Here is a 20757-nt window from a genome sequence, read left to right on the forward strand (position 1 = left end):
TACTTCCTTGAATAGAGGCCCAATCACACTTTCACCCCATTCCATTACCAGGTTGGTCACTTTTCCCCCCCCATATCAAAAACATAACTATGGGGATTTCCAAAAGCAGTGAAACAATATAGTCATTTCTTTGATGGACACGTGGAACAACTCCTTTTTCAAATCCGTTCAGGTCTCCTCCCTCCATAAACTCTTCTGTTAAATTAATGCTACTTTGTGCACCATTTCTCCATAATGAAATAAACCTTCCAAACAAGCATTCGAAATCGTGAAATATTCGGGAGCTACGATCATTTAAAAGGAGTGAGATATTATAATTGACCCTGAAGACATTTCTGCTTCCAACAGATACTTCAAATAGAATCACAAACAACAGGAAATCTGCATATGCTGGAAATCCAAGCAAAACACACAAATGCTAGAGGAACTCAGCAGGCCAGGCAGCATCCATGGAGGGAAAAAAAAAGTACAGACGACATTTCAGGCCAAGACCGTTCAGCAGGCCTGCTGAGTTCCTCCAGCATTTTGTGTGTGTTACTTCAGATACCTTTGACTTTTTAAATTTTATAATCAACACTATCTTCTCCAAGAAATCTAAATATATGCATTTGAGATTAAAATAGTACATATATTGGCAGTGTTTCTGTGAAATTCAATGTGAAAACTAGCAAACAGTCCTTTGTTGTAAAGATGTCAACTTTTATTTTATATATATATGTACAATATGAACAGCTAAAAATGTTTCTCTTAGCCTTCATTTAAACTCGACTAAGTTTTTAAATCCCATAACAGTTATCAAAAAATTGGACTAATGATATGCATCTATAAATTACAAGAATGAAGTACAGGTGGAATACCCCTTATCCAAAATGCTTGGGGCTGGAAGTGTTCAGGATTTCAGATTTTGGAATATAATGAAGTAGCATGGGATCACCACCATTTCCAACACTGAATTTATGTGCTACTGGGTAAAAGCGGTCTTTGTCTTCACTTGTTCATCACATACAGTAGGTACTTAACAGTAAAAATGACATACCATTAATATAATGAAAATATGATGTGTACAGGGTAACAAAAACAGCACAGCAGCATTGGGAGAATACCTGAATCAGCTGTTGTTGAACAAGACCAAACAGGCTCTCAGTCTCCACCTCTGATGCTCTGTTTTGACTAAAAGGTTACAGTACATTGTATTGTATTTTTTAAAGATTTTCTGTAATGTATGAAAACAATCAACATCATAGACTTGTTCTGGTGCTAGATTTTCATGATCAGCAAATACTTTAAAAGTTTAACGCCATTCCTTTTCGTAAATTTCTGCAACAAGCTTGCAGAATATTCATAATTATCTTCAATTTTTAGTTCAACCTGATAGATCTTTGCTTGTTTCATGATCTGCATACCATTAAGGCATTTATTAATTCCGATGCTGATGATGTACGAGCAAGATCTTCATATTTTGCTTTATTCAGGGTTTTTCCATTTTTCATTAACCTGTTCATTACATGTGGTCACTTGTCAGCATTGTCTTATGTGCAAAGACCTACACACTGCCCGAGACCCTTCCCAGCACTTGTGGAATTTTACCATTTGTGATACCATGTCAATGCTCAAAAAAAAAAATTCAGATTTTGGATATTTTCAGATTTTGGAACTTCTGATAAAGTGTACTCAACCTGCACCATTTCATCTCACTTTAGACATTACATACAGAACTCATTTAAAATGCAAGGGATAAACTTTGTAAAAATGCAAGCACAAAGTGAGAAAACTCAAGATCATTTTCACAAAAGATTCAAAAACAAATCAAATGTAGGAAACATTTGGGACAATGTTGGTAAGAACAAGTCACATACTAACTCAGAAAATAAACCCAATGGCATTCTCTGCTCAGTAAAATGTATTGTAATTAAACAAGCCTGAACATTGACCAGGAGACCTTGTTAAAGGATAGTACTAGTTTGTAGATGACTTCACAAACATCATTTTATAGTTGCTTTTCAGATCCTGCTTTTTGGTATTTGCATCTTCTGACTGATGTTCTTCATTACTGGATTTCACATCTGAAGAATAATCCTTTGACTGACCTTTGTTTTCAGAATCATTCAAGCTATTGGTTGCCAAGTGTTCACCAGTACTGACTTGTTGGTCTGAATCTGCTGGTTCAGGCTGTAACACAGGTGAAAATTATGTTCTCCAGTACAATTGTCAATTAATTGCTTTTAATGCACGCTCTTCATAGTAAATTAACATTAAAGTGCTAACCTGCTTCAGAGCTTCCATTCTAATACCATACTCCCAATCCCAGATGGCTCTTACATACTACATTTTATTGCATATCCCCCCAGACAATAAGAATTAAGTATAACAAAAAATGGATTTGAGTTGATAATTGATTAACATCGTAGTCAGAATTATACAACCACAGGCCAAATTTTACCATAACTAGTGTTCAAATTGGCTTTTGTTAATCAGGTCTGCACCTTCAGCAAAAGCAAGACCCAGCATGTGAATGCTAGTGACAGTACTGAACCATTCACAACGAAGTTCAGCCAGACAGTCTATCCTGGCTTCCTCTTGAGATTCTCACCATGACAGAAGCTGCTCTTCCGTTAAACTGGACTCTTCCTATGTGAGATTGACAAATGGGGAAACAGCACTGGAAACAAAGGCCATGGAAACAAAACATATCCTAGCTGTACTATTGAAAACCTGCACTCAAACTAGCTGCACCTCCAGACAAGCCATTCATTCCAGTACTATTACAACACCAGCACCTACTAGAATGATATCCATGTACAAATTGATTGCAAACAAAAACATCTATTAACACCTGATAAGCCTTCTCACAAAGTAATAGAAGTGGCTATCACAGGGAATTTATTAACAAGCTGTTCACTATTGCCCAGATCAAAGTAAATTTATTATCAAAGTATGTGTTTCACCATATACCATCCAGAAATTCATTTCCTTGTTGGCATTTATGGCAATGTTTGTGGATACAAAGATAGGTGGAGGGATAGGTAGTGTTGAGGAAGCAATGCAACTGCAGCAGGACTTGGACAAATTTAGCAGCTTTGGGCCTGTACTCACTAGAATTCAGAAGAATGCAGGGGATGGGGGAAAAGAGGAATCTCACTAAAACCTACCAAATGTTGAAAGGACTAGACAGGCTGGATGTGGAGAGGATGTTTCCTGTAGTGGGGGTATCCAGTACTAGAGGGCACAGCCTCAAAATTGAGGAGCAACCTTTAAAACAAAGTCAAGGAGGGTTTTTTTAAAGCCAGAGAGTAGCAAATCTGTGGAATGCTCTGCCACAGACTGTGGTGGAGGCGAAGTCTGTGGGTATATTTAACGCAGAAGTTGATCATTTCCTCATCAGTCAGGGCATCAAAGGATATGGTGAGAAGGTAGGTGTTTGGGGGTTGAGTGGGATCTGGGAAGAGTCATGGTATGTCAGAGAAGTCTCAATAAGCTGAATGGCCTAATTCTGCTCCTATGTCTTGTAGTCTAGAAGAAAATACAATAGAATCAAAGAAAAACTACACACTTTTAAGGTTTACCGGGACTACTTTGCTCTAGACTCAACATCTTGGTCTAAACATGGACCAAAGTGCTGAATTCCAGAGGTAAGGCAAGGGTAACTGACTTTGATCGAGGCCAGGTAAAGCTACAGTTAACAAACACTGAAGTGAAGTCTACAAGGCTGCTGACATTCGATGTTATGATAATGATGTGTGGAGTCCCAGGCTATCAATGAATCTCCATCTAAATGAATGAAGCAATGTCTACTGAGAAAATTCAATTGCTCTAACAACCGCTCACCAGTGTGGCCCATGCATGCATTCAGGTTTTCAAAAGCAGACATGCTGTATGCACACCAGAAGTCAAGTTGGGTAAGTCACCAGGACCAGGCGAGATGTACCCCAGGCTACTGTGGGAAGTGAGGGAGGAGCTTGCTGAGCCTCTGGCAATGATCACTGCATCATCAATGTGGACGGGAGAGGTTCTGGGGGATTGGAAGGTTGCAGATGTTGTTCCCTTATTCAAGACAGGGAGTAGTGATAGCCCATCAAATTATAGACCAGTGAGTCTTACTTCAGTGGTTGGTAAGTTGATGGAGAAGATCCTGAGAGGCAGGATTTATGAACATTTGGAGAGGCATTAATATAATTAGGAGTAGTCAGCATGGCTTTGTCAAAGGCAGGTTGTGCCTTACGAGCCTGATTGAATTTTTTGAGGATGTGACTAAACACACTGAAGGTAGAGCAGCAGATGTAGTTTATATGGATTTCAGCAAGGCATTTGATAAGGTACCCCATGCAAGGCTTATTGAGAGTAAGGAGGCATGGGATCCAAGGGGACATTGCTTTGTGGATCCAGAACTGGCTTGCCCACAGAAGGCAAAGAGTGGTTGTAGACGGGTCATATTCTGCATGGAAGTCGATCACCAGTGGTGTGCCTCAGGGATCTGTTCTGGGACCCCTTGTCTTCTTGATTTTTATAAATGATCAGGATGAGGAAGTGGAGGGATGGGTTAGTAAATTTGCTGATAACACAAAGGTTGGGGGTGTTGTGGATTGTGTGGAGGGCTGTCAGAGGTTACAGTGGGACATCGATAGGATGCAAACTGGGCTGATAAGTGGCAGGTGGAGTTCAACCCAGTTAAGTATGAGGTGGTTCATTTTGGTAGGTCAAATATGATTGCAGAAAATAGCATTAATGGTAAGACTCTTGGCAATGTGGGGGATCAGAGGGATCTTGGGGTCCAAGTTCGCAGATTGACTCTGTAGTTAAGAAGGTATACGATGCATTGGCCTTCACCAACCATGGGATTGAGTTTAAGAGCCAAGAGGTAATGTGCAGCTATACAGGACCCTGGTCAGACCCCACTTGGAGTACTGTGCTCATTTCTGGTCGTCTCACTACAGGAACGACGTGGAAACCATAGAAAGGGTGCACAGGAGATTTACAAGGATGTTGCCTAGATTGGGGAGCACACCTTATGAGAATAGTTTGAATGAACTCAGCCTTTTCTCCTTGGAGTGAAGGAAGATGAGAGATGATCTGATAGAGATGTACAAGATGATGATAAGCATTGATCGTGTGGATAGTCAGAGGCTTTTCCCCAGGGCTGAAATGGCTAGCACAAGAGGGCATAGTTTTAAGGTGCGTGGAAGAAGGTACAGAGGAAATATCAGGGGCAAGTTGTTTTTTTTTAAATGCAGAGAGTGGTGAGTGTGTGGAATGGGCTGCCAGCAGCAACCATGAAGGTGGAAACAATAGGGTCTTTTAAGAGACTCCTAGATAGGTACACGGAGCTTAGAAAAACAAGAGGGCTATGGATAAGTCTAGCTAGTTCTAAGGTAAGGACATGTTTGGCACAGCTTTGTGGGCTGGAGGGCCTATATTGTGCTGTAGTTTTCTATGTATTGTGAAGAAATCCATTACCTCACTGAAGCCCAATCCACAGTGTCGCCTGTTCCTTCCTGACAGCTGGCTGTCCAAACTCTGATGAAACTGATGTTCCAATTCCTCATTTATTTTTTTATCTTCATCACCTTTAAAGAAAAGCAAATACCTTCATAATGTTACCTTATTGGCCACTCTGAGCAAGTGCAAGATCATTTGTCAAAACTGGATTAGTACATGGAACTACGACATTGTAGCCATTACAGAAACTTGGTCCAGAGAAGGGCTGGATTGGCAGCTCAACATTACAGGGTACTGTTACATATCCACAGTTTGATCTCGGGACTGTGGGATGATGTAATTGTCTCTTGACCGTGGGGTGATGTTATGTCACGTGACGGCATGTTCCAAACCGTATTTAAACCAACCTGCAGTTTGTGACGCGGTTCACATTTTTATTTTTGATGCAATGTTGTTGTTGCACGTTTATTTTTCCCTTACAGTCCAGTATCGGAGAGTGAAGGCATTACCAGTTATCCGAGTTCAAAGGATTGGATAAAGTTAATGTCGTTCAGCGTTTTGGGGAATGATACACCTTTGACTTCGTTCAGGAATCGTGGCATGCATATTTGAGTTAAACCCCTGCAAAGTCAGGAAGGTTTGTGCAGTGACCACCCTCCAGTCAAAAGTTCAGTTCCTTTTATTTCCTCTTGATTTCTGTGAACAAGGCATCTACCGGCTGTGGGATTGGCAGATTGTCGTTACTTCGAAGGAATCGTTTGTTTCGGGGCAGTCTCTCTTTACTGACTGTATAAATCACATGGACCTTTGAATTTATCACTTTAAGTCTGTGCTTGGATGAGAACTCATTAAGAACAGTTTCTAAGTTTGAATGTTTGTGCTGCCTGTTAACTTCCAGTTAAATTATTCGTTTGTTTACTTTTCTAAGTTTTGAGCAGAGGTTAATAAATCTCAGGATTTGTTTTAAACCCTGTCTCAGTTTCACATTCATTGCTGCTGCATTTGTAACAGCTCAGATGTTTTAGATGTGGCAGGAGATAAATGAAGTGAGGGATTGCTTTATGGGACCATAGTTGCACAAAGAAGACATCTTGGAGAGCTCATCCAGTAAGGTCCTTTTGGTACAATTTGGGAATAAGAAAGGCGTAACTGCTATATGGGATTATAATAGAGGACTTAGAACCTTAAAATATATAGAAATAACCAGGTTACTGTAGTTGATATTGACTGGAACTCCCTTAGAGCCGGGGTGTAGATAGGGCAGAATTTGTTAGGTGCATCCAGGAGGGTTTCTTGAATATGTAGGTATGTAGATATTGGGCATCATGCTACCGTAGTGCTGGTGCATGGCCAAGTGGTTAAAGCATTCGTCCAGTGAACTGAAGGTCACTAGTTCGAGCCTTGCTGAGGCTACATATGTGTCCTTAAGCAAGGCACTTAACTACACATTGCTCTGCGACGACACCGGTGCCAAGCTGTATGGGTCCTAATGCCCTTCCCTTGGACAACATCAGTGGCGTGGAGAGGGGAGACTTGCAGCTTGGGCAACTGCTGGTCTTCCACTAAAAAAAAACACCTTGCCCAGGCTTGTGCCCTGGAAACTTTATAAGGTGCAAATCCATAGTCTATCGAGACTAACGGAGGCCTACACTACTACATACATCGTAGCAGTTAGCACAATGCATTACAGCACCAATGATCAGGTCTGAAGATTGTGACAGGGTTTACTCATATTTGAAAAGCACAGATTTATTAGATAGTCAGCATTACTTTCTATAGGCAAGAACCTGTCTCAGTAAAGTGATTGAGATTATTTTCAGGAAGTGATACAGATGATTGAAGAGTGTAAGGCAGTGGATGTTGGACTTCAGCAAAGCATTTGAGAAAGTCTCTATGGTACGCTGATCCAAAAGATAGTCAAACAGGATCCATGGCAAGTTGATAAACTGGATTGAAAACTGACTGATCATAGCAAAGGGCCTTTCTTTGTAATAATAACTTGAAGAAAAATGTAGGTGTTATGATTAGTAAGTTTGCAGATGACATAAAAATTATAGCTGTGGATAGTGAGAACACTGTCAATTTCATAGCAAAGATACAGCTCAGTTGAAAACCCTGGGTAGAGAAATGGAATAGTGTTTAATCTGCATGATAGTACGTACTGGGAGGTCAAAAGGGGAAATATACAGTGAATAGTAGGATTAGGTACAGATAAATCTTGGAGTGCAAATCCAAAACCCACTAGAAGCAACAACACAAATGGATAGAACAGTTGAAAAAAAAACATGTATGGACTGCTTCTCTTCATTGATCAGGGTGCTTAATAGAAAAGTCAGTAAGTCATGTTTAGGCTTATGCCTGTTTGGTCACATTTGGAATATGGTGTGAAGTTCCAGTCACCACACTAGAGAAAGGATGCAGATACTCCAGATACTTTGGCATGGTTCACCAGGATGTTGCCTTGACTGGAGCGTAATAGCTACAAAGAGAATGGAAGATAACCCCAGCGAACAACCAAACCAAGGGCGACATCCTTCAGAGAGGTCACAAAGCTGTTTCTTTCACACCTTATTTTCCTTTCAAATGTGGTTCTGCTACTGTTGGAGCCTGTGATCTACATTGTGTTTTCAGGCTAATTGAGTGACCTGGCACTTTGCTGACTGACAGGTTCTTGAGTTTTCAGGTGAACCATGCTGTGCTGCCTCTGTGGTCAGTTAACTTTGTCATTTAGCAGCCTCTGCTGGTGGTTTTGAATAGTGGTCATTTAGGTCATGTGATCAGTCTCTAGTTAATGACATCATCAGTAGGTATTTAAGCAGTTCTCCATGTTAGAGCTGTGGGAAACTTATGTCTTTTCATTCTGATGTTCAGATCCTTAAAAGCATTGTCGGTATGCAAAAGTAATCTTTGGGTTTATCATTTATTGATGTATATGCATATTTTCACATCAGAGGTATCTGAATGGTTTGTGTGCAGCTAAAAATACAGATGGAATATTCATGTGGGCCACACATTCCTACAGACAAAAAAGGGATTTAATACAACCTGACAAGGAGCCACTTAATTCTAAATAGTTATTTTGTAGGCCTCTTTAGTAATGGCATTATTTTCTTGGGAGTATCATTGTCATTGTTTTATATTTTATGTTCTTAGGAATGCCTTTTAAAGTTTTATGGAGTGCTGGGTAAGCAAGGAAATTTAAGGTACCCATACAGGCAATAGGCAGCATTGTATTCAGCAGATGATTTAATTATTCGAGGTTGAAAGGGATGGTATTTGTAAATGTTAAATTCCCCTTTTTAAATAATAAATGCTGTAGCTGTTTTTAACGTAAGTATTGTAGTAAAACTTTTGACCACTGTCAGTAAGAGTAGGTAATTGTGTTTGCTATGGGGGTAAATTGACTACGAGTATCCTAATGGCACAGAATGCATTGGTGCCTCAAGAAATAAAGGTTCATGGTGGGATATCTGCACATGGACTTTGTTAATTAGCTGCTAATTAGAGCTCAGAACAAAATAAATCTAATCATTCACAAATGTAGAAAGTTCCAAGAGCATTTGGCAGCTAAATGTTTAAGATATAGCTACATATAAAGCAGTTTTCCCAATATGCTGTGGGCAGCCATGGCTTACATTTCCTTGATTCCAGAATGTTATGGCAATTGTTGGTCTGTTGACTGCTTCAGTAACATACACAGGTATTGCATCTGGAATTGAAATTACTTGATAGGAAAACAAGCCATTAAGTTGAATCCTGATAATGTGTAAACCTGGCTAGCTTGTAGTGAGATTATTTGCACAAGATACATTGTAAATAGCAACATCATGCTTACTAGTAGCCTATCTTTACGATACATTTGGAACTTATTTGTATACAGTATCTTGTGTATTATCGTGCATCATTTGTGGTATATTTAATACTTACCTTGTACTTACCATAATGGAATTTTGGATGCTTTTTGACTGTGTTTTTCTTTGTCAGTTTTACCCTACTGCCAGTTGCTACATTAAAGAAAGTCAACTTGGAACATCTTTCTCAGTGTAGTAATTGGGGATGGAGTTTATCTGCCTGTGAATTCATACAAGGCGTGTGAAGAGGACAGGAAAGCATGCAGCCTCTAGGCCCATAAGCCATGACGGACTCCATTTCTCGCCAAGGAAGATGGAGATCATTGAGGTGAGCGCAAAAGATGAGTTCAATGCCATCTACCAGCCTCACGCTTGCTGCTGTCAGAGGAAGGTCCCTGCATTTGAACGGTCTTTTTCCCTCTCCCTCTTGCTCGATGTTGCTGGAGGATTGTGTTGGAATCTTGGCTCTAAGGCATGATTAAATCAACACGGTTTGTGGATTGGACTCTGTAGTTCATGTTAAGTGTTTCTGGTCCCTAGTCACTTTATTTTGTTGCTATCTTGACTGGGGTCGCCTGCAGATAATGAACGACAGTGCTAGATTGAACCAAACTGAGCTAAACTGAATATGCCCGGACTCTTTCACTTTAGTGTTTTATATTCTGCTCTCCGCTCTTTTTTGCCATTTGCATGATTTGTCTTATCTGTGCTAGGGATGGTGGGGTTGATGTTTTTGAATGGGTTCCAGGCTTTACCTTGTTTCGCGGCTGCCTGTGGGAAGATCAAGCTCAAGGTTATATACTGCATATATTCTTTGAATCTTTGAAGTTGGATAGACTTGGACTGTATCCTCTGGACTGAAGGAGAACCTTCATGTTCCGACATAAAACTATGAGAGGCAACGATTGAAGAGATAGTCTTTTCCTTTTAGAGGGCACAAGATATGGTAAGAATGGGCATGTTTAAGGGAGATTCGTGAAGAAAGATTTTATTTTTGTCATACATGCACAACAGCAGGTACTTGGAATGCACTGTCAGGGGAGCTGGCATAAATGGATATGACAGCAATATTTAACAGACATTTACACACATGATCAGGTAGGAATTAGAGGACTGTGTGGCAGGTGGGATTAGCAAATCTGGCATCAGCTAAAGGACCCGTTTCTGTGCTGTTCCATCACAAAAACAGTCCAATCTATAAAATACACAGCAATAGTCTTAATTTTCTCTTCTGTAATTACTATTAGATGATTTTTAAAGCTAACACTAAGTAGCATTCAAACCAGGAAAAGACATGGTACACCTTTTTTTAAAAAAAAGTTCCTTTATACTTTGTATAATTTCTGGACCATAATATCTCTGATAGAAGTCTCATTGGCAACCATTTTAATGTTTTAAAATTATGGGATATCTGTAAACCCATCTAAGTAAAAGCACATACATCCCATCCCCATAAACAAAGGGAAAATAAAAGCATTTACAGTAACTACAGATTTTTCTGACACCATCATGAAATTGCACTTCTGGTATCATCCTTGTGAAATCTCACCATGCCAATGCCTCCAATTTCTTTTTACAACATGTCAACCAGAACTTCATGCAAGTTGAACATTATAAATAAAAAGGGTGGGGGGGGGGGGGGGAAGAGAGGAAAAAAAAGAAAATCTTACCCCTAGAATTTCCCCCACTAAATGAAAATGAAAATTTCCAATTCAGGTAAAAACTTAGTAGGACTCATTGTCAGAGAGATTTTTAAAATCTATGTAAATGTTTCAATTCACTTTCAATAACTGTTCTTTGACATGATTTGCATAAACCCATTGTAATGAACAGAACTACACAAATTGATGATAGACTGCCTTCCCAGATACTTGCGTAACATTGATAAATTCAAATGTACAACCAAGTATTCAAAATAAGTGGCAGCACAAGGGGCAATTAAATTTAAATTGCTTAGTGTCATTATCAACTCTGCATACAAGCTCCATTAGACTCTGCAACCCCGAACTCTCACCCCATACCTCAGTGTCTGCAGCAGAAATTCTAAAGGTAGCCTTTTGCTCACCCGTTCTGAAGTGCGAAGTTGACTTGTGATCACCTGGATGTGCACGTCCACCGTGATCTTTCTAGAGAAAAGAATCATTGTGTCAAAAAAAAACACAAGAATATCAAAGTAAGCTTCCATATTGGAGGAAAAAGCTTAAAAAAAAATTGCTTTTCTCAACGCAAAATAAATTTCAATTCACACAAGGCAATTAAAAATTACAGGCAAATAACATACTCAATTAGCCTATGGAAAAATTCTGACTATTGCAGAGTCTCTTTATGGTAGTGTTTTATTAAAAATGAAACATGTTTTTGCAAGTTGTCAGACACTGACCAGCTAGTGGCTTCATCAGCATCTTGTGAAACTCAATTAAAGTACCGTAGATTCCGGACTACAGAGCGCACCTGATTTTAAGCCGCTGGCACTAATTTTAGAAATAAAATCATTTTTTTAATTGTAAAGGCCGCACCGGATTTTCGGCCGCAGGTGTCCCACGTTGTAATATGAGATATTTACACAGAAAGATATTACACGTGAGGATTTTTTTAACTTTTAATTAAATCCATATGGTAACAAAAACAAATACATATTGCAAATGCTTTTTTTCGAACCGTGCCCGTACGCGGCTACTTTTAAATATACGTTGCGTATACTTCTTTACTGAACAACATTCCAATATCTCCTAACGACTGGTAAAAAAATATATATATTGCAGCCTACCAGGAAAAGTTATTGATACCTTTAACTTAAAAGCAGATTTCGCTCAGATCCAAAGCCGCTCGCGTAATGCGCTCCCCCCCTCCTTTCCGTTTCATCGCAAACCGGCATTTTCCCACAAGACACCGCGAAACCGGGTGTGACGTCATAGCATCCCGCGATGTAGTACAGAAAACAAATATAGTTTAAACTAAGTAGTCAGCACAATGCTTCGAGTGTTTTCCATGTTGATGAGGGTGAGTACAAATGACTGATTTACAATAATTTAATTGTGAAAGTGCGCTTGATTTATCGTACAATTTCATTGGACCTCTGTGAACTACTCATCAATTTTATTGGTCTACTGTTACGAGGCAAAATGTTTACGAGGCGGCATGAAAAAAAACCATGCATTAGCCGCTTCGGATTATTGGCCGCAAAGTTCAAAGCTGTTCAAAATGTGGGAAAAAAGTAGCGGCTTAAAATCCGGAATCTACGGTAGTTACTAAATGGAGACACAAGGCTGCAGATGCCTAAATCAGGAGCAAAATTCTGCTGGAGGAACTCAACAGTTCAGGCAGTAGTGGTAGAGGGAAACAGATACTTAACTATAATACTTCAGATCAAGACCAGTTATTTGTACATAAAAGGAGTAGAGGAGAGTTGAGAGGGAGGGGTGGGACAAGAGCCTCCAAGTGATAGGTGAATTCAGGTGGCAGCTGAAAGGAGGGGAGGAAATAGCAACAAATAGCCTTCTTTGCTGGGCATCACCCACTCCACTGAGGCCTTCTGGAGATATGATTTTAATATATTTCCCCAATCCCATACAAACTAGTCTGTCCTCTACCTCCTCACCACTGGGGTGAGTCTAAATGCAAATTAGAGAACAGCACTTCATTCTCACCTGGATAGTTTACAAACTTTCTCATAAGCATTGAATCCTCCAGTTTCAGGTAACCTGCTACCCTCATTTACTCATCTCCCCTGGTCAACCCAGGTCCTTCCACACACACCCTCAAAAACAAAACCCCTCAAGCTCCTTGTCGGTTTGTTCCACACCTATTCTATCATCCACCACCCACACACTCCTCCCACTGGATCCCCTCACTTCAAAATTCAATATGTAATTCTTTAACCCAAACACTGATTGTAATTTTCCTCAGTTGAAGAAGCAATGATTAAAAGGTGTTTGACATCAACTAAGAAAGGATCAGGAAGGTACTGTTCATGAGAAGCATGTTGCTTCTGATGCCACAGCCATGTATTTGATCCTAAAAGGAACTGGAACAGCCTTATCTTCTGAATGATAACAAAAACCCTGAAGTCATCTGGATACTAGGATTCAGATTAATGAATAATAGAGATAGTACCATAAGTAAATCAGAACTAAAAAACCTAGATTTGATTCTCAATTGCTATCAATACCAGCGTAGACTTGTTTTACAAATTGAGGTGACCAGCCTACCATGCCAACAAAGAACTTCAGCTTACTACCTTAACTCATATCTCAAAAGTCCAGATTACAACAGTCCTAACTAAGCCTTCCACATTTATGACTATTCTAGATGGCTTCAATATCCATCTAGACTTTGAATTAATCTCAAATTTGCAAGTACTGAAGGCTTATTCAGTGACTATGAATGGAAGAGGGACTATGTCCATCAACTACAAAGCAATGAAAGGTCTTACATTGGAGAACCAAATGCCCAATCTGCAGATTTGCTTAGCTGCAAGAGAACCTGCTTAGGAATTCTTGAATTTGTTCAGCACTACTCCATATAATGGCAATCTTTGATATTGGATATCTGCAAAATAGGTGCTTCTGTACCACCATCTCTTATCCCTAAAACCACCTTTGCAAACCCATTTTAAAAGTACTCAGCTGACGCAGACCTCTGCTTTAAGTAAACAACACCCAATATTAAATTAAACCAAATGGCTTGACTTCCTGGAAGGTGACATGCAAAAAAAAAACCCAGATCAGTATTGATTTCAAAGTTAACGATAAAAGATCAACTTAACCAAACACAGATAACTGGGATACCATACAAGACCTTAATACCACACAAGAACTTAAATGACTGCAAGCTACTGAATGCTGCATCAACTGGAAATCATGCACACAAATAGCAGCAGTTTCAGTCTCACAAAAATGGATATATTTGGTCAGCGTAAAATGCAAAATCTTAGAAATCATCATCTAACTATAACAGATCGCCAAGGAATTGCTCCCATGCAGAACACAGCTGGAATCACTGGCACCACCATGGATAAAAGATGGCCTAAGGTGATAACACCAATGATGATCAATGGGGACAATTCATATTGCTAATATATTCAACTGTCCAAGACAAAGATCTAGCTTTATTTATAAAAAATTTCCCAACCCTCCCCCCAAATTTACTGTTCTTTCTTCTGCTGGAAAGTGACCCAAGGTCCAATGCAGGGTCGAGGAAATGCCTGTGCCTGGACTGTTATCAATGGGTGAAAGGTGAAAAGTTTAAGGGGAACATGAGAGGAAATTTCTTCACTCAGGTTTTAGAGAATGGAACGGGCTGCCAGCACAAGTGGTGAATGCGAGCTTGATTTCGACGTTTAAGAAAAGTTTGAATAGGTACATGGAAGGTAGGGGTATGGAGGTCTATGGGACTACCCAATTTAAATAGTTCAGCATGGGCTAGATGAGTCAAAGTGCCTGTTTCTGTGTCGTACTTTTCTATTACTATTCACATTGTTCTTACCTGCAGTTATTTCTTCCCAAAACAGTTTTATTGTTGTCAAGATAGCAAACCAAAATAAACGTAGAAAGCTGGCTTCACTGAGAAATAGAGCACTCAACACACTGCATTTATTGACACTTAATTAGCTACTGGCCACAATCCCTCATTTTCATTTTTATTAATTAACTTTTTCCAGATCTGCAAGCTTCTGAAAAACACTGCTCCAACTATCTCCGACCCATCTGGTCCATGCTTTTCTACATCCTTGATTCCTTTGACCTAGCATTGGCAGCTGAGCCAAGTTCTCTGCTTGGAATCACTCTGCTTTTCCTTCCCCTTTCTTAGTCAGCCTCCCTCTCATGGTTTGTCATCAAATTTTTGCCAATGATGTGCTCTGGGATAAACTAATTATCAAATGCAAGTTGCTGTCGTGGGTAACAAATAATAAAGTGACTAACTCCTAACAATAGATATTTGTCCCATAAAGATGGAAAACTTTGTATTGTTAGCATCCTTTAAACAGCAACATGCTCTCCCAGGCACAGGTTAGGGTAAACAAATGGACAAACTTACAGTTATGTAGTACCTCATCACATCCTCAGGATGTTCCAAAGCACTTTACAGTCAATTAAATACTTCTGAAGTTCATTCACTTTTATGATAGCAGCCAGTTTGCACACACCAAGATCAGACAATTAAGTTGTATTGTTTAATGGAAGAATGCAGTCCAGGACATCAGGAGAACTAAGCTCCTCTTCAAGTTGTTCCATGGAATCTTTACCATTCACCTGAAAAAGCAGAATGTGCCTCATTTTAAATATCTCATCTAGAGGGCTGAATCTACCTCTGAAAATACAGCACGTGTTTAGTACTGTATTGGACCATCAGCTCAGATAATGGCCATAAGCCTTGGAATGAGCTTCAAACTTATATTCTATTGATTCAGAGAAAGGTGATGATGACTCAGCAAATCATCAATTTATCCAGTCAAAAGCAACACAAAAAATGCTGGAGAAACTCAGCAGATCAGGCAGCATCTATGGAAAAAACAGATTCCACAGATGACATTTTGGGCCAAAACCCTTCTTCATTATTTGGAAAGGAAGAGGGAGAAACACCAGCATATAAAGTGGGGGGGGGGGTGGGGGGAAGAGAAGGGGAAGGAGGCTAGCTAGAAGGTGAGAGGTGAAACCAGGTGGGTAGGAAAGGCAAGGAGGTGACCCAGTGGGAGGTGATAGGTAGATAAAGAGACAGAATGGGGGGGGGGGGGGGGGGGGGGAGGATTTATTTTTCATAAATTGGAAGGAGAAATCAATATTCATGCCATCAGCTTGGCAGCTACCCAGACGGAATACAAGCTGTTGTTCCTTCAGCCTGAGGGTGGCATTACTGTGGCACAAGAGGAGGCCACAGACCAATTGGAAGTGAAACGTTTGGCTACTAGGAACTTCCACTTTTGGCTGATGGAGTAGAGATGCTCGAAACAGACCCTGGAGGATTAATTGGGAGTACCTGAAACAGCAGACGACCCCAGCAGGTACGCAGGTCAAGTGCTGCCTCACCTGGAAGAACTGTTTGGGGCCTTGAATGGAGGTGAGGGAGGAGGTAAATGGGCACAGATGTAGTACTCTGCCTGCAGGGATAAGTACCGGGACGGAGATTAGTAAGGAGGGGTGAAGGGACAAGGGAATCACGGAGGGAATGATCCCTGGGGAAAGTGGGGGAGGGGGTAAAAGATACGCTTGGTGGTACGATCCATTTGGAGATGGCAGAAGCTGCAGAGAACAATGTGTTGGGTGCAGAGACTCATGAGGTGGTAAGGACAAGAGGTACTCCATCACTGTTAAGGTAGTGGGAAGAGTGTGCACATTTAGAAAATGGAGATGCAGCTGAGGGCAACATCAATGGTGGAAGGGACACCCTGTTCTTTGAAGGAGGTATTCTCTGATGTTCTGGAGAGGAAAGCAGCATCCTGGGAACAGATATGGTACAGACAAGGGAAATGGAAAAATAGCAATTTTACAGGAGACAGGGTGGGAAGAGCTACAGTCAAGGTAGCTGTGGGAATAGACAGCTTTATAAAAGATGTTGGTTGACAATTTGTCTCCAGATATGGAGGCAGATTAAGAAAGGGAAGGGAGGTATCAGAAATGGACCAAGTGAATTTAAGGGCAGGGTAGAAGTTAAGAAGCAAAATTGATGAAATTGACGAGGTCAGCATGGGGGAATGAAGCACCACTGACGTAGTCATCAATGTGGTGGAGGAAGAGGTGGGGAGCATTACTAAGGAAGGCTTGAGACATAGACCATTCTACATACCCAACAAAAAGGCAGGCATAGCTGGGGCCTGTGGCTATTCTGAATCTGGAGAAAGAAAGAGGAGCCAAAGGTTAAAAAAATGTTGGGGGTGTTGGTAGAGGGGAATTGGTTGGTTCTTTTATTGGGAAAGAAGCCATGAGCTTTAAGGCCTTCTGATGGGAGGGGAGGAGGCGAAGGAATACTAGTGTATAGGGATTGGACATCCTGATGCAGACCCAGGAAACTGAAAGTTAGTAAGGAGATTGAGAGCACAAGAACTGAATCAAGGGGATGGAATGGAGTCGCGGTATGAGTACACGAGTTCAGTGGGGCAGGAGCAGGCCAAGACAGAAACAATGGGCCTACCTGGACCATCAGATTTGTGGATCTTGGCTAGGAGGTAGAAGTGAGCAGTGTGGGGTTAGGGAACTGAATTTGGTGGTAGTGGCTGGGGGTTCTTCAGAGTTGATGAGGTTAATGATGGTTTTAGAGACAGTTTTCTGATAGTCTGGAGTGGGGTCCTCTTCAAGGGGTAGGTATCTTTACCTTTCCTACTGACCTGGCTTCACCCACCACCTTCTGGCTATCCTCCTTCCCCTACCTCACCTTTTTATTCTGGCGTCTCTCTCTCTCCCCCTTTCTTTTCAGATCTGAAGAAGGGTCTCAGCCTGAAACATTGACTCTTTATTCATTTCCATAGATGCTGCCTGACCTGCTGAGTTCCTCCAATATTTTGAGAGTGTTGCTTTGGATTTCCAGCACCTGCAGAATTTCTTGAATTTATCTATCACTCCTGGGGTATATTTGGACAAATTCAGAGCAACAGTACTCTCATTCTCATGTAGAGTCCAGATAGCTAGTAAACAATCTTTGAAGAAAATGGAAAATTAGCCACAGATTCCAAGTGGTCATATAACATTGTTACTGCTCTTTGTTGAAAGTCAGGCTCAAATAAAAAAAACCCAAAAGTTTCAGAAAGAGGATGGCATCTGAAGAGTTTCGCCTCTTTTCCTGTTCCCTATTAAAATTCAGTACAGAGTAACCTGCAATTTACCTTCCCAGCTCCCATCAGCCTCAGGAATTTTAGCTTCCGCTCATCGTCACCTAAATCAGCTGATTCCCAGGTTGTACTAGATCCATTATCCTATAGGAGAAAGGAAAGAATGATAAGAATTTTAGAACAACCCAATAATGGACTTCATACCAATTGTACAATATTACAGTAATTTCACAAAAACAGAGCCAGTTAAATTTTTTGTACATAACTATTCATTTTAACATCCTATGGTCAAGAACAATGCAAGTGGCTTTAGGTCAATTGGAACCTAAAATATTTATTTACAACCTACAGTTTTAATTTCAATTCCTTTACACTTCTTGGTATTAGTTAACATAACCTTATTGACGACAATTCTTGACTTTATATTAACATATAACTTTATATTATTCCTTCCAGTGAAACAGGTGAGCAACTCCAGTTCCTAGAGTCAACATCTCAGAGGATCTATCCTGGGTCTAATACAATAACAAAGAAAACATGCCAGTGGTTATTCTTCATTAAGAGCTTGAGGAGATTTGGTACATTAGGAGACTCCAGATTTTTTATAATATAGATGTGCAGTGGCGAGCATTCTGACAGGTTGCATCATCACCCAGTGTGGAAATTCCAATGTGCAAGATCAAAAGAGAATTTTACTCAGCCAGCTCCATTACAGGCACCATCAAGGGCATATCCAAAAGGCAGTGCCTCAGGAAGCAGGCATTTATCATTAAGGACCAGCGGTGTAGGGACATACCGCTACGAGAGGAAGTACAGAAGCCCGAAAACCCACTCCCAACATTTTAGGAACAGCTTCTAACCCTGCACTATCAAACTTCTGAACGGTCACAGAACACTACTTTGCTATTCTTCTTTTGCACTACTATTGTAAAATATAGTAATCACTCTTCCGCTGTATTGCTACTGCAAAGCAACAAATTCACGGCACGTCAGTAACATTAAATTTGATTCTTTCATTATAAAAATTGGGTTCAAATCCGGAGGAATGTTTACATTTGAGCAATCAAACATCTTGAAACTAGCACCATATTGTTAGTGAACATCGAACGGAAAGCAACAATAATTTTCGTAAATATTTAAGGAAAGCAAACTCGCTCTGGCGCGGACTGATGATAGACAAACAGGTCACATCTCCGGTAACACATAAGATGTTGGAGGTACTCAGCAGGCCAGGGGGCATTTTATGGAGGACAATGGAGAGTTGACATTTCGGGTCAGTGTCTCCGTGAGGTTGCACTCCCTATATTTAACTGACACACACCCACTCAAACATCTGGAGCGATAATGGAGCATCACCCAGCACCCCCACTCCTTCCCCCGTGAAGCATCGAGAACGAACTCAATCACCAACCCTTCTCTTGGGCAGAAAAGTTTGCTCTGGGTGAGTTTCTGGGTTAGCCCCTTCTCCTTGTGCAATTTTTTAAAAAGGCAGGCATTCCCTCGGGGCCGGGGGATGCAGCGTTTAACACGGAGCCTCGGCGAGAACCGAAGCCCGGTGGCATACACAATAGGCCGCTGCTGGCGGCTCCCTCCAGGACTTCACCTGCACTCCCGGCCTACACCGAGGCTTTCTGCCCAAGTCCGGCCGTGTTAGCTCTCACACGCACACCACAAGTAATAAGGGGCAATTTACATTGGGTGAGGCAGGCCTCTTGGCACTGTGCTCCTTCCGGCTACCATCAGCAGAACTCATCTTGTCCTCTTACTCGGGCGCGCACTTGCCCAACCTGCCGCCTCGTTTTAATCCGGCCTCACGTTCCCAGCATCCTTTGGCTCGCCGTTCGTACTGCATCGTGGGACATGTAGTGCAGAGCTGCCGCTTATGTCCCACCAAGAACTGCAAGCGCACTAGGACTCCCATCATCCAACATGCTGCTGGCCAGAACGAGCCTGCTGTGTTGACTAGGGATTGGCACAGTGGGCAGGGAGCATTGTGCTGGAGAGTGACCCACTTTTCCTTATTTCCAATAAAGCAGGATTGCACAATGTTAGCAACAGAAAGACGTGCTCCTAAAAATATACCACGATCTTTGTATCACGTATCTATGAAAATTATAATGACCTCACAATATAAATAAAATCAAAAAATGTTGTTAACTGTCAAGGGTCTCTGAAACGAAATGTTAATTCTGTTTCTATTTTGACCTGCTGAATATTTCCAGCTTTTTCTGTTTTTGTTTTAGATTTATTTTACATCAGCACAGGGACAGGCCCTTTGGACATCGAGGCTCTCTGTCCTGAAATTTGACATTTCTATTTTGAAAAAGTGACTCAGACTCTCTACTTTATCTATGCCTCTCATAATTTTAAAATTACTATCAGATCTCCCATCAGCCCCTGATGCTCCAAAGAAAACAATCCAGATTTGTCCATTCTCCTTCCCTTTCCTCCATGGTCCACTACCCTTCTGTAGTCCTCTACTTCTTCCACCTATCTCCTCTCAGGTTCATCAACCCTCCCCAACCACACACCTTCCCCCTCAGCAGAACTGCCAGCTTGTATTCCATCCCCTTCCCCTCACCTTCTGCCTCTTTCCTTTGCATTTCTGATTATGGGTCTTGGCCCAAAATGTTGGCTGTTCTGCATAGATGCTGCCTGACTTGCTGAGTTCCTCCAGCACTTTCTTGGCTGTTGCTTAAGAGTTTCAGCATC

General features: G+C 41.0%; 1 protein-coding gene across 1 annotated transcript; it reads right to left on the bottom strand.

Annotated features, from left to right (window-relative positions):
• Positions 1–678: 678 nt before the first annotated feature.
• c6h11orf58 (chromosome 6 C11orf58 homolog) lies at positions 679–19872 on the bottom strand. Its single transcript, XM_073049414.1, has 5 exons — positions 19739–19872; positions 18100–18189; positions 11350–11410; positions 5452–5561; positions 679–2169 (listed from the first exon to the last, which is right to left on the bottom strand). Exons 1-5 carry the CDS (start codon positions 19796–19798, stop codon positions 1957–1959), a joined length of 534 nt encoding a protein of 177 aa, XP_072905515.1. The 5' UTR covers positions 19799–19872; the 3' UTR covers positions 679–1956.
• Between the last annotated feature and the right edge of the window lie 885 nt (positions 19873–20757).

Source organism: Hemitrygon akajei, chromosome 6 (assembly GCF_048418815.1).
Source record: "Hemitrygon akajei chromosome 6, sHemAka1.3, whole genome shotgun sequence".
NCBI lineage: Eukaryota > Metazoa > Chordata > Chondrichthyes > Myliobatiformes > Dasyatidae > Hemitrygon > Hemitrygon akajei.

What these genes read in the sequence shown, in the direction of transcription:
- c6h11orf58 (XM_073049414.1), bottom strand. Translation starts at nt 19,798, where the DNA reads ATGAGTTCTGCTGATGGTAGCCGGAAGGAGCACAGTGCCAAGAGGCCT. An exon ending in GGCTGATGGGAGCTGGGAAG is followed by an intron (nt 11,411 to 18,099) that starts GTAAATTGCAGG and finishes TCTTTTCTCTAG; the next exon opens with AAAGATCACGGTGGACGTGC. An exon ending in GTGGATTGGGCTTCAGTGAG is followed by an intron (nt 2,170 to 5,451) that starts GTAATGGATTTC and finishes CCTGTGTTACAG; the next exon opens with CCTGAACCAGCAGATTCAGA.